At 43.4% G+C, this 13252-nt stretch overlaps 1 protein-coding gene across 8 annotated transcripts in view; it reads right to left on the bottom strand.

The window, feature by feature from the left end:
- The window catches only part of LOC102949390 (transmembrane 9 superfamily member 2-like), an 88051-nt gene that overhangs the window by 21853 nt on the left and 52946 nt on the right, over positions 1-13252 (bottom strand). For all 8 annotated transcript variants that reach the window (XM_042974901.1, XM_042974905.1, XM_042974908.1 and 5 more), the window contains 5 exons: positions 12698-12830; positions 11334-11453; positions 11075-11132; positions 1852-2011; positions 96-244 (listed from right to left, as the gene is read on the bottom strand). In XM_042974901.1, the coding sequence (XP_042830835.1) occupies positions 96-244; positions 1852-2011; positions 11075-11132; positions 11334-11453; positions 12698-12830 (620 nt within the window). The remainder of the gene's footprint in view (positions 1-95; positions 245-1851; positions 2012-11074; positions 11133-11333; positions 11454-12697; positions 12831-13252) is intronic.

Raw genomic sequence — 13252 nt, 5'->3', positions numbered from 1 at the left:
GTTTTGCCATACCCAGACTCTAACCTCCTCGAAATATAGGAAACTTCGTTTATCAACAATTAAGATGTTTTGAGTTGTGACGATACCGTACTCACCAAATACTGTTCAGAATGAGAAAGAGTTGAATGAAAACACAGCCAAAAGGTAAAATGCCACCGATCATGATGCCAAACGGTGGTTTCGTAAAAAAACTCTGCCGAGGAATGTGACGGGGAATCTGGTTTGTGCAAACTGGAAACCTAAACTGCTCGAAGAGAAATCAAGTGAAAATCAGAATGACATGAAATTGAAGTGAATTTATAGACATATAATCACAAGACAGAATCCTGAATCGGAACTGGACACAGAACACTTCCCAGAGCAGTCATGTGGGCAGAGGCTAGACCAACACTGTGCTATAGAAAGATAATGCAAGCCACATAGGCAGTTTTAAATTTTTTAGAAGCCGCATTTTAAAGAGTAAAAAGAAACAGGTGGAATTAATTTGTGAATCCATTTCATCGGATCTAACAAATGTTCTCAGTTGCCTGTGTCATTGCTATAAGAAGGACTCAGTAGGGGCACCTGGGAGGCTCAGTCTCTCCAACGCTCTCTCTCTCTCTCTCTCTCAAAAATAAATACACATCAAAAAAAACTGTTTAAAAAAAGAAGTAGTCAATAGATGTTTTCTATTTGGCTGCTGTTGTTCTGTCTGCAATCCACTGTGTATTTTCCACTTCCTCACAGCACATACCAGTTTGGAAGTAGCCACATTTCAGGCCCTCAAAAATCACATGTGGCCAGTGGCCACCACACTAGAAAGCACACAGCTAGGCAATAAGGATGTTTATCGTTTCCTGTCAGTTTCAAGGGAGAGACTGGACAAGATTTAGTGGTGCCTATTCCAATATGAAGTAATACATGTCAAAAAGTCGTCTCAGAATTTGTCTCACGCATTTCCCTCAAAATCTGTCGGTAGTTTTCGGACATTTTTCCTTTTTTTCTGCTCTGTGTGGACCTCCAGCTTCCGTTTTGTGTTGTCTGATTTCTCCCTTTGCACACAGTGTGCAAACTCACGCTGTGTCTTTATACATTCCTTTTGCAGAGTAGTCTTTTCAGTGTCCTGCTCCTTTACCCTATATGTAGAATAAGCTAACTTCAAATCTATAAACTCAACAGTTCCATTTTTCAGACTGTACCTTAGCTTTCCTCCCCTGCTGTATACTTTTCTGACTCGGTTAAAGTCAGCCTTCCTACTACTATATATCCTTTTAATTTTCTCCAACAGAGACAGAAATTTAAACAATCTATAAAGTGGGGAGTACTTTAAATAATGTCTTTTAAAGGGTTACTGGGTTCCATTTTTGTTAATTTTTAAATCTTTTATTCTGGAATGATTATCCCAGGATGCCTGGCTGGCTCAGTCAGAAGAATGTGTGACTCTCGATCCTGGGGTTGTGAGTACGAGCCCCATGCTGGGTATATAGATTACTTAAAAATAAAATATTTTTAAAAAGGAGTATTCTAGGAGCGCTGAGGTGGCTCAGTCAGTTAGGCGTCCAACTTCGGCTAAGGTCATGATCTCACGGTCTGTGGTTCAAGCCCTGTGTCAGGCTCTGTGCTGACAGCTCAGAGCCTGGAGCCTGCTTCGGATTCTGTGTCTCCCTCTCTCTCTGCCCCTCCCCTGCTCATGCTCTCTCTCTCTCTCAAAAATAAATAAACATTTAAATAAATGATGAAATAAATAAATAGGATTATTCTTCGTAGTTTTCTCCAATGGTACATTTCACATTCCATGTATAGTAAAATTACACGTTGAGGTATTATTTCAGACATCAGTCAATGGTCAAAAGCAGTATTTTAGAAATTTACCTTTTTCTTGGCTCCAAAGTACGCACCCACAAATGTTAGGGGTACTGAAATTCCACACCACATTGCAAGAATCCCTATCAGAGTACCAAAGGAGATGGCAGCCGATGAACCTTCCACCCAAAGAATCACGTTCATAAAAAAGAGGTCGGCAAAGACGACACTGGGGAGAAAAAGAGTCATCAGGAAGCAATATGCTTTCATGAAAATGTTAAACTCATACTTGAGGTGAATATCAGAACGTTCTTTTGGTGAGAAGGATATAATAAATTATAAGGCTATACCCTAAAAGAATAGTAAATCTCACTGTGGGAAACCAGTCATTGAGCTGGGACTTAAACCCAATACCATATAATAAGATAGCAGTTCATTATAGGACATCATTTCCACATCCTACTCATCTTTGCACCCCCAGAGTCCAGCAGAAAATAAATGAGATGGGGAGTAATATGCCACGGAAAAACTCAATATGCAATAGAGCGAACACAATAAAGACAATGCATAGACTAGGGGCGCCTGGGTGGCTCAGTCGGTTAAGCGTCCGACTCTTGGTTTTGACTCAGGTCATGATCTCATCTCGCGGTTCGTGGGATGGAGTCTGGCATCAGGCTCTGTGCTGACGGTGCGGAGCCTGCTTGGGATTCTCTCTGCCCCTCACCCATTTGCATGCTCTCTCTCAAAATAAATAAATAAATAAATAAACTTTAAAAAAAAAAAAAGAAAATGCATAATAAAAACAGATTTCTTTTAATATTGTGAAGTTTTTATTTGAGAGAGAGACAAAGACCCTGGGGGGGGGAGGTTGCAGAGAGAAAGAGAGGGAGAGAGAGAATCCCAAGCAGGCTCCAAGCTGCCTGTGCAGAGCCCGATGTAGGACTTGAGCTCACGAAACCCGCTAGATCACGACCTGAGCAGAAATCAAGGGTCGAGCATTTAACCAACCGAGCCACTCAGGCGCCCCTAAAGACAGATTTTAGAATCCTAGACTGAAATAGGCTACAAGCCTCAAGTCCAATAAATGTTCACTTAAAGCAAGAGCTTTAAGTCAATCGCTCAAAATCAACAGGTCAGCTGCTGAATCTACTGGATAAATCACCAGGCAAGCCCAGTTGTCGTGCCCCTATTTGTTCCAGACAAGTTGGCTCAGTGCTACAGGTGAGTATGGGCAACCATATGGATGTGAGTGTTTCTGAAAGCCTAAAACATGAGGTTGAAAAGGTGGGCGGAGGCTAGATTGTGGAAGGCTTTGAATGGCAGGGTAAGGAATGCAGACGTCCAGAAGCGGCCGGAGGGTTTTTACGCTCAAAGCTGTGAGGTACATAATACAGTCTTCCCGGCAGATGAGTCCACAGCATGGCAAAGGACAGACCTAAAAGAAGAGAAACTAGAGACCAGGAGACTAGATAAAAAGTGGTAAGAAACGGTATAATGTGGTGATGGTTAAAACCTAAGTGATGGATATGAAACACATGAAGAATTAAGAGGTTTGGTCAAAGATGGTACATGGAGGGGCGCCTGGGTGGCTCAGTCGGTTAAGCGGCCGACTTCGGCTCAGGTCACGATCTCGCGGTCCGTGGGTTCGAGCCCCGCGTCGGGCTCTGTGCTGACAGCTCAGAGCCTGGAGCCTGTTTCAGATTCTGTGTCTCCCTCTCTCTGACCCTCCCCTGTTCATGCTCTGTCTCTCCCTGTCTCAAAAATAAATAAAACGTTAAAAAAAAATTAAAAAAAAAAAAGATGGTACATGGAAATCACACCTTTGGCTCTGCTCCCTCCTCAAAACTCTGATAAAATTATGGTAAAAGAACTTTAAAAGGGTATGAATACACAAAGGTGGGGGACACAGGAGAGAAGCAACCAATTTTGTAAACCAGACAGCAGAAGGACAAGTAGTAACTGAGTTAGTAGAACAGGGAGACCTGGGATCCCGAGTCGTCCGTAGGGAAAGCTGAGAGGCAACTCCGCTGACACCAAGGAGCTCCAACAAAGGCTCAGGGATTTGTAGCACCAGGTTCCTCTGGAAGTGGGACGGAAGGAGTGGCTAAAACCAGGACTGGTTGGAAGTCAGCCTAAGACACTGACACGGCTGCCGGCTCCCTCCCAACTCTGCAGAGCCAAGGAACTTCCCTTCCTGACCCCAGCAGAAGACTGGAGGTCTAGTCTCTCAGAGAAGGTCCCTGAAGCTCAGAAGAAAACTTCAAAAAGGAAAATCTGTGACTGACATCCTCAGAGAGATTAGAGGAGGCACTGCAACCATGAAGCAAGAGGAATTAGAAATATGACAAGGAGAATTAAAACCTCAGTAAAAGGGTTGGGATATAAAGCTAATGCTATGTCTTAGAAAGCAGCGTTAGGGGTGCCTGGGTAGCTCAGTTGGTTAAGCGTCCGACTCTTGGTAACGGCTCAGGTCATGATCTCAAAGCTTGTGGGTTGAGTCCCACGTCAGAAGGAGGATAAGGGGGGGGGGGAAGAGAAGAAGAAATGAAGACACCCTAAGTGCCCATTGAAGGATGAGTGGATAAAGAAGGTGCGGTGCACATACATATACATTAGCATATCATTCGGCCTAAAAAGTGAGGAAATCCTACCATTTGCCACAACATGGATGGACCTTGAAGGCATTATGCTGACTGAAATAAGTCAGAGAAAGACAAACACCGTATGATCTTCCTTACACGTGGAATCTAAAACGCAAACAAAAGCAAACCAAACTCCTGGAAGAAGAAAATCACACTTGTGGTTTCTGGGGCCAGGGTGGAGGCACGGATTGGAGGAAGGTGGTCAAAACTTCCAGTTAGAAGATAAGTATGTCCTGGGGACGTTATGTACAACGTGATGACTACAGCTAACACGGCCGTGTGACAGGGAGGCTAAGAGAGTAAATCCTCAAGAGTTCTCATCATCACAAGGAGAGATTTGTTTTCCTTTTTTTCCCTTTCTTTTCTTTTTATTGTATCTACGTGAGAAGATGGACGTGAGATGAACCCTTTGTGGGACTCATTTCACAATATATGTAAATTGAACTGCGATGTATGTCGATTGTTTCTCAACAAAACTGGAGGAAAAAGAAAAAAAATTGAACAGAAGAAAAAAACGAAAGAAAGGAAAATTAGATAGACAACCCAGGCACGTGCAAAATAGGAGTTACTTGAATAGACAGAGTTCTGTTTTAATTTTTTTTAATGTTTATTCTCGAGAGAGAGAGAGACAGAGACAGAGACAGAGTGTGAGTGGGGGAGGGTCAGAGAGAGAGGGAGACACAGAATCGGAAACAGGCTCCAGGCTGTCAGCACAGAGCCTGATGCGGGGCTCGAACTCACATACCGTGAGGTCACGATCCGAGCCGAAGTCGGCCGCTTAACTGACTGAGCCACCCAGGCGCCCCTAGACAGAGTTCTTAATGTCTTTTAGGGATATTAAATAATTCCTCAAGGTCAGACAGCTGATAAGAGGCAGAGCTAGGATTCGAATTCACGTGTGTGTGTGATTGTTTAAGGGCAAGCTGTTTCCATCCCACTATGCTATACTAAAGCCTCTATGGTGGGGACCTCCCCCCCACCAGTCGGGTGTATCTCCTCTTCCCCCAGACATTGAGTCAAAGACCAGAGAGAGGGAACATGGTAACATCCACATTATGAGGCACCAGGTAAGGCTTTGAGGTCTCCCGTCGAGGGAATCTCTGGTTTAGTCCTGTAGTTGGAAGTTCTCTCAAGGTCCATTCCAATTCTAGGATTTAATGCTGCCTTCCAATTTCTGATTCGGAATCATTTTTTTTTTTTTTTGGATGTTCCTCATCTCTCATGATAAACTGACTTCAGCCATTTGTTCCTTCATTTTACTATTTCTGCCTCACCTCCCCCCCCCCCACCCCCGCCTTGTGTGTACGATCTCTTCTGCGTACTAAATCTATGTCGGTAGGGACATTGACTGTGCTTTTTCAAGGCTCATACTTTGCCCCTGCAGGAGCTGTGGTTTTGAACCCTTTCAAACAACAACAAATACAACCACAGAAAACCTCCACCTTAGGTCTCATTGGTTTCTGGCATCTTAATAAGGGAGGCTGGTTTCCCATGATTTAACCATACTTCTTCAAATGTTTCTTAATACCTTTCTGCTCTAATGAATTTGTTGAGCCACAGTATTCCTCTGCCAAATTTCCTAGCTTTTGAGAGATTCATTTCAGCCGTTATCATTCCATGGCCAGGAAAAATTACTTCTCACTTGACAAATCATAACCTCCCTTCTTATACATAAACTCAATTAACCTGTCTCAACGATTTCCCTTTTGAAAGTACACTCTAGAATGTTAATATGTGTTTAACAATTCTGTAACTGCCCTTCAGTTTCAAGTTTTTATATTCTAAATAGTTCTTCCTTTGTTGGTCTCTAATTATTTCTAGACCTTTTCATGGAATCTTAAACAGCAAAACTAAAAGGAAACTTGAGAGGTCATCTGGGTTCATCTCCTACCTGAAACATTTATTCACACACTCATCAAACATTTATTGAGTACCTATGGGTTAGGCCCTGGTGTTCAAAGATAAATAAAAATCTTTGCTCTGCAAAGCTCAGTCTAGTGGGGGACAGAGATAAACAAATAAATTACAACACGACACGGAAAATGCTATAGCAGATGATAAACACAGAGCAGTAGGAACACAGAAGAAAAGAGTGACCAAAAATACTTTATAGCTCACAAAACAATTTCACAATCCATCAGTTCATTTATTTCTCTGAACGACTCTGTGACACAGGCATCACAGGCAAGGAAATGGACAATCAGGAAGGGGATAGGACTTCCCCAAAGTCACTTAGCTAATACTGACTGCCTAATATTAAGTGCTGGAATTCAGACTTGCTTCTTCTAATTGTTAAGTTTGGGTGCGTGACCATCAAACTATGCTGCCTCTTCTTTTCCCTTCCTACCACTTTTGGGGTTACATGAAGGAAACGTATATAGTTTAATAATCTTACTTTCTTCAATTTCTTCTAGGGAGCATAAGTGTTCATTAGTCTAAATGCTTCTCCTTTTAAATGTAAAGCCTGATTTTTTTTTAAATAATAAATTTGAAGCCAGTTTTACACTGCCTATTTATGGCACTGTATCAGCTACTCACACATTTATACACTGCGAGGCACTGAACTTCTCTTTCAACCTACTACTTTCTAAGAAATAAGAATGCCAGTACCTTACGATTTTCTCTCCCATCGACCTAAGAGGGCCCCTAAACCACTTGAGGGAAAGATATCCTTTGTATCATGCCTGTTTACTGCTTTAAAACTGCATGCGGGGTGCCTGGGTGGCTCAGTCAGTTGAGCGTCCGACTCCTGATTTCGGCTCAGGTCATGATCCCAGGGTCATGGGATCGAGCCCCTCATTGGGCTCTCCACTGAGTGTGCAGCCTGCTTAAGATGCTCTCTCTCTTCCCCCCTCTGTCCCTCTCCCCCACTCACACTCTCTCTCTAAAATAAAATTATTCCCATATTACCCATGAGGAAACCCAGGATTAGACAGGGAACATCACTTGCCCAACAGGCCGTGATTAGTAAACATCATCTGAAGCTCTTTTTCGCCGAACTTAAAAGACACCTGCGTAGCGCAATAATTTTAAATCTGTGCTGACGAGCATACAAAGTATTAAGACGTAATTTGTATGGCAGTGATGGCACGAAGAAGGGAGGTGAGAAAGGAGCCTGATAGGAGCAAAGTTTTGTCTAATATTGAAATTAAGCTGGGATTCATCCGAACTAGACTGGTGTAAATTGGGACACTAATTGTAATCTGTAAGGTAACCACTAAGAGAAGAACTCAAAAAAAAAAAAAATGGTAAAATAGATGACAAGGGAACAGAAATGGCACCGCAGAAAATATCTATGCAACGGAACGGAAGACAAAGATCTCAAAGACGTATGTGCACGCCTATGTTCGTCGCAGCGTTATTCACAATGTGCTCAAGGCCCGGTAACTAGGAGGAGGTAGAACTGGGAATGAACCACTCTATACATTTGCAGTATAGGGTACGTGTGCGTGCGTGCACACGCGCGTGTGTGTCCGACTCTAAAGCCTGTGCCGTCAGCTTCTGGCACTACCTCTCCCCTTTAATATATGGTTCTGAGTTGGTGTTACTGTTGTTCATAATGAAATTACTTAAAAATAGGTAACACGTGCATATGGTACATGATGCAAAAAGGTGGGAAAAAAAAAGAGCGAAAAGTAAATCTAATACAAATAGTCTCCTTCACACTCCTGTCCCCCGGCCCCCCGAAAACCCACCCAGGACACAAGCACCGTTCCCGGTTGCTTTTCAAATCAAAAACTTTTTTTTTTTTTTTTACTTTGACAAAACTGTGTCTTGACACCGCGTCATCTCAAAGTCCATGTAAACCTGAGCCGTGTAATTATGGATTTCTACTCGAATTTTTGAATTTCTCTGTGTAAAACATGCTTCACAATCAATCTCACGGAAAACATGATGAAAACAGCTCATAGCGCATTGGGAATGCTAATGCTTTTCTCAGACATTGATTGTTCAATTTGGCTCATCAAGCTTAGCGATATGATATATTCTAATTCTTTCACATTTTCTTTTTTTTTTAATTTTTTAACGTTTTTATTTCTTTTTGAGACAGAGGGAGACAGAGCAGGAGCAGGGGAGGGGCAGAGAGAGAGGGAGACACAGAATCCGAAGCAGGCTCCGAGCTGCCGGCACAGAGCCCGACGCGGGGCTCGAACTCACGGACCGTGAGATCATGACCTGAGCCGAAGTCGGACGCTTCACTGACTGAGCCCCCCGGGCGCCCCTTTACATTGTCTATTTCTATGATGTAACTTCTTTTTACAGTTAGATGGAACATCTGTGTGATGAACGCTGGGCCATTATTAGTCCTCTTAAGCCACGAAGACACAGTTTCAGAGACAATTTGTATTTAATTTCCTCTACAGTGCCTAGGATAATGCCTTAGATAGGGTAAGAACGAAAGCAAAACACAACCAAAAAGACCACGCTGGGTGTGCCGAATGAGTAACGAACCAAAGCAGAGAACAGCGGACGGTTTGTGGACTGGTTCCTGCACGTGATAGCCCTCGTAGTACAACCCAGTATAATGACACTCGCACAATGGCACTTTGCTGCCAAATTTATCCAGTGTGGGATTCATTTGAGTCTCGAACTTGAAGCAACAAATAGCTGAAATATTGTCAAGGACATTGCTTTCTTACATAAATGTAATAAAGCATTCACCTCAGAGAAGACCACCCATTCTAGTTCCCTTGAAAACAGTTACAGGAAAAGCAGATGGCTCTAGTCAAGGTGGGGAGGGGGAGGGGACTGCATTGTCCTTATTTTAAATAAGTCAAAAATTCTGAGGTTCCTGTATTTGATGTGCAAACTTGTAATGTTCAATCCTCTCAATGATCTCCTCTTTTTCCCTGGAGTTTCAAGGAAAACCAGCCACATGGAGATAAAAGGTTATGGGTCTACAGAATCTATCACTGCGTTGCCTCATTCACGGCATCATGCACAGCCACAGAGCATTGTTAAAGCATTTTGCTCTCCCTTTGTCACCAATCAGCATATAATGTAACTGAGTTTACTATGTATAACTTTTATTTTAGGACCTCTTCCACTATGGGGACATACTTCTAGCATCAAGGACATGGGAATTTTGTAACAAATAGGAACTAAAGTACATGACAATTAAGATAGAATCCACTAGTTTTTCCTTAAAAAACAAAACAAAGTGGGGGGGGGGAGGTGGGGAGCCTGAGTGGTTCAGTTGTTTAACCATCTGACTCTTGATTTCAGCTCAGGTCATGATCTCGTGGTTCATGGGATCGAGCCCGGCATCAGGCTCCTGGCTGACAGTGCGGACCCTGCTTGGGACTGTCTCTCCCCCTCTCTCTCTGCCCCTCCCCCACTTGTGCTGTCTGTCCGTCTGTCTGTGTCTCTCTCTCAAAATAAATAAACCTTTTTTAAAAAGACCTTTCCTTCATAACATCAAGGAAAGAATATGAGAAATGAAACGTGCTATGGACTGAGTTGTGTCCCCCTCCCCAAATTCATATATTGAAGCACTGATCCACAAGGTAATGGTATTTGGGGGTGGGGCCTTTGGGAGGTGATTAAGCTTAGATGAGGCCTTCATGATGGGATTAGTGCCTTTATGAGAGGAGACACTAGAGAGTTTACCGTCTCTGCCTGCCATGTGGGGAAACAGCAAGACTGCAGTCGTCAACAAGCTAGGAAGAGATTTCTCACCAGGACCCAACCCTGTTGGTGCCCTGATCTCCAACATGTCCGCCTCCAGAACTATGAGAAATCAAACGTGTGTTGTTTTGTTTCAGCCCCCTCCCCCCACTCTATGGGATTTTTTTTTACATTTATTTATTTTTGAGAGACAGAGACAGCACAGGTCGGGGAGGAGCAGAGAAAGAAGGAGACACAGAATCCAAAGCAAGCTCCGGGCTCTGAGCCGGCGACACAGAGCCCACAGAGCCGGACGCGGGGCTCAAGCTCACAAACGGAGATCATGACCTGAACCGAAGTCAGACGCCCGACCGCCTGAGCCACCCAGGCGCCCCTCCAGTCTGTGGATTTTGGTAGGGCAGCCCGAGCTGACTAAGGAGATGAAACCCTAAGTGAGTCAGCACTTCATCAGCGAGGTTCTGTGGGAAGATCCCAGGACGGGATGCAGGGGGAACATCCGGTTATATATAGCGCTGACATCCCACGTGACCTTGAACACTTGCTCCCCCGGCTTGGCCACCAATCCCGCACGTCTGTAACTAGGGGGCTGACGGCGCTACTCACACAGCCACTGTGCGGCCCCGCCCACTCCCCCTTGGACAATGACTCTACCCCCGAACTGCAGTCACTAATGACACTGCAGTCACTAGGGGAGACGGGAAGAAAGAATCACAGAAGACAGCGACAAGGGGACTGACACAAGGTGGTGCCTAAATTGCCATTCTAATATGGTATATAATGCAAGATGTATAACTGAGATGAGCATTTATGAAATGTGCTCCAAGACCGAAGATCAAAATTCAATACAGCAGCACCCTGGCTATCTCTTTGCACTCGAGGGTACGCTGTACAAAGAGAGAATGCTGCCGCTACAGAAAACTCCTCTCCCTTCGACCCTTCATTATCGCCTACGATGATTTCTCCAAGACGAAGTCTAAGGAAGAGTGTAATTGCATAGAGAACGGAGAACGTGCAATGCTCACCCAGGACATAACAGTGGCGTCAGCAAAAAGTTTGTCTTCCATTTAACACCTTTAAGTGCTGAGGAAGGAAAAGACAGAAGAGTTACTGTCGCAGCTTGATTCAGTCCACTTTAGACCTACTTTATAACCAGGACACAAGTACCTTTGGATGGGCCGGCTAAAATGCCCCATGCGATTCTCAAATGTTGTGTTTTACGGCCTTTTAATTTCTACACTGAACACATGAACTTACTGGAATGAGAGCAGATGTAATGCTTACTCTTATACATTCTTGCAGACACATATCCGGCAGGGGTTCCCAGAAGGACCCAGAGCACAACGGCACAGGTCATTAAAGCGCCTCGGTTGGAGGGGGATAGAAAACCAAGGCAGGCCAGAACTAAAGGCACAAAAAAGAAATATCAAACCAGTTACAATCATAGCCTCAGAAGCACACAAGACTTTGTAATAAATTAAAGACCCACTGATTAAGACATATTATGTGTAACAGCACACAAGGATATTCTGTCATGTGAGATCTTAAGTGACACTGTGAATGAATGTTATTCACTTAACTAATGACAATTTTGTCTTAATGAAAAGGTGTGATTTTCAAGACAAGGCAAGTGAAGTTCAGTTTCCAAGTTGGATCTAGTCTTTACTTCACCATTTAAATCAAAATTAAATAAACAATCCCCCCTACTCTAGTATCATTCGGTAAACAGAAAATCATTTTCCCACAAAAATTTCCTTCTGCTTCCTTGTATTCAAGGGGAAGAATTAAAAAAAGATCAAAGCAGTGGGGCACCTGGGTGGCTCAGTCGGTTAAGCATCCGACTTTGGCTCAGGTCATGATCTCATAGTTTATGAGTTCGAGCCCATGTCAGGCTCTGTGCTGACAGCTCAGAGCCTGGAGCCTGGAGCCTGCCTCAGATTTTGTGTCTCCCTCTCTCTCTCTGCCCCTCCCCTGTTCTCTCTCTCTCTCTCTCTCAAAAATAAACATTAAAAAAAATTTTTTTTAATCAAAGCGAGACTTGGTCTCAGGAAAATACAATCTTGAAAGCTGAATTTTGAAGTTAGCACTGACATCTGAAACACCTAACAAGCCTTTTTTTTTTTTTTTTACAGCAGCCTTGTTTATGAAAATCACCACTCTGGCTATCAAAAATTGACAGGCTCCATTTTTACTTTATACATGAAGGCAGCCAGGGTTCAACAGCCATTGTGAGCCTCCTAAAGATGCCATTCTGTTTATACGTTTAAAGACCAGCACTTAGGCTTGCCACAGCATTTCAAAATGCTAGTGTTTAATTATGAATTCCCTTAGTCCACTTAAAATATGATTCTACCCACATGCTGATTTTCAAGAAAGCATCTCTTTTGCAAAGCAAGGACTTTGTGTATTGGACAGCACAATAAATTATTCACAACTGAAGAAGCCATGAAAGGTCCCGGAGACAGGAACATATTCAGACTCCTATCCTTAATTTGAGAAGATAGAATTGTAAGTACCATAATACATACATTTTCTTAAACTTTAGGGTATTTTCAAAGCCCTTTTGTACACGTGGATCAAAATTTAACATACGGCAACAGTTCGCTAAGAATGTTTAAGATGACGCATATCGATCTGAGCCTACTTACGTAAGGTGATAAACGTCATGATCAAAACTTGTGTTCCTTGGCCCAGGAAAACTGACAGCAACATTCTATTCCTTGGTGGTCTGAATACATCCCCATGAAGCAGCTTCCAACCAAAGTCCTCCTGGGCATCTTCCTGCATATGAGAAAATCTTTGGTAAACACACTGTGGCAGAAAGTTACCAGAACTCTGAAAGTTAGACGGAAATGAATTTTCCTCTAAAGACAGACTAACTGGAAGCCAATGGCTCATTCTGGATACAGCAGCCCTCTGGAAGGTAGGTGATCCTGCCATCCAAATGAGGCGCTCCCTTACTCTAAGTTTTGCATTAAAGGGAATGTGTTCCTCATATAAGGAACACGCCTGGCTTAATTGCATGGAGAAAGTGAAATGATTTAATATACAGAGGGAATTCGGCCAATTTTTATAGAAATTTAAAATTCGGGGCACCTGCGTGGTTCACTTGGTTTAGCGTCTGACTTCGGCTCAGGTCATGATCTCATGGTGTGTGAGTTCGAGCCCCGCATAGGGCTCTGTGCTGTTAGTGTGGAGCCCGC

This window comes from Panthera tigris, chromosome X, assembly GCF_018350195.1.
Source record: "Panthera tigris isolate Pti1 chromosome X, P.tigris_Pti1_mat1.1, whole genome shotgun sequence".
Lineage (NCBI taxonomy): Eukaryota > Metazoa > Chordata > Mammalia > Carnivora > Felidae > Panthera > Panthera tigris.
The sequence above is the reverse complement of the archived record's forward strand: the minus strand, read 5'-3'. Positions and strand labels throughout refer to the sequence as shown.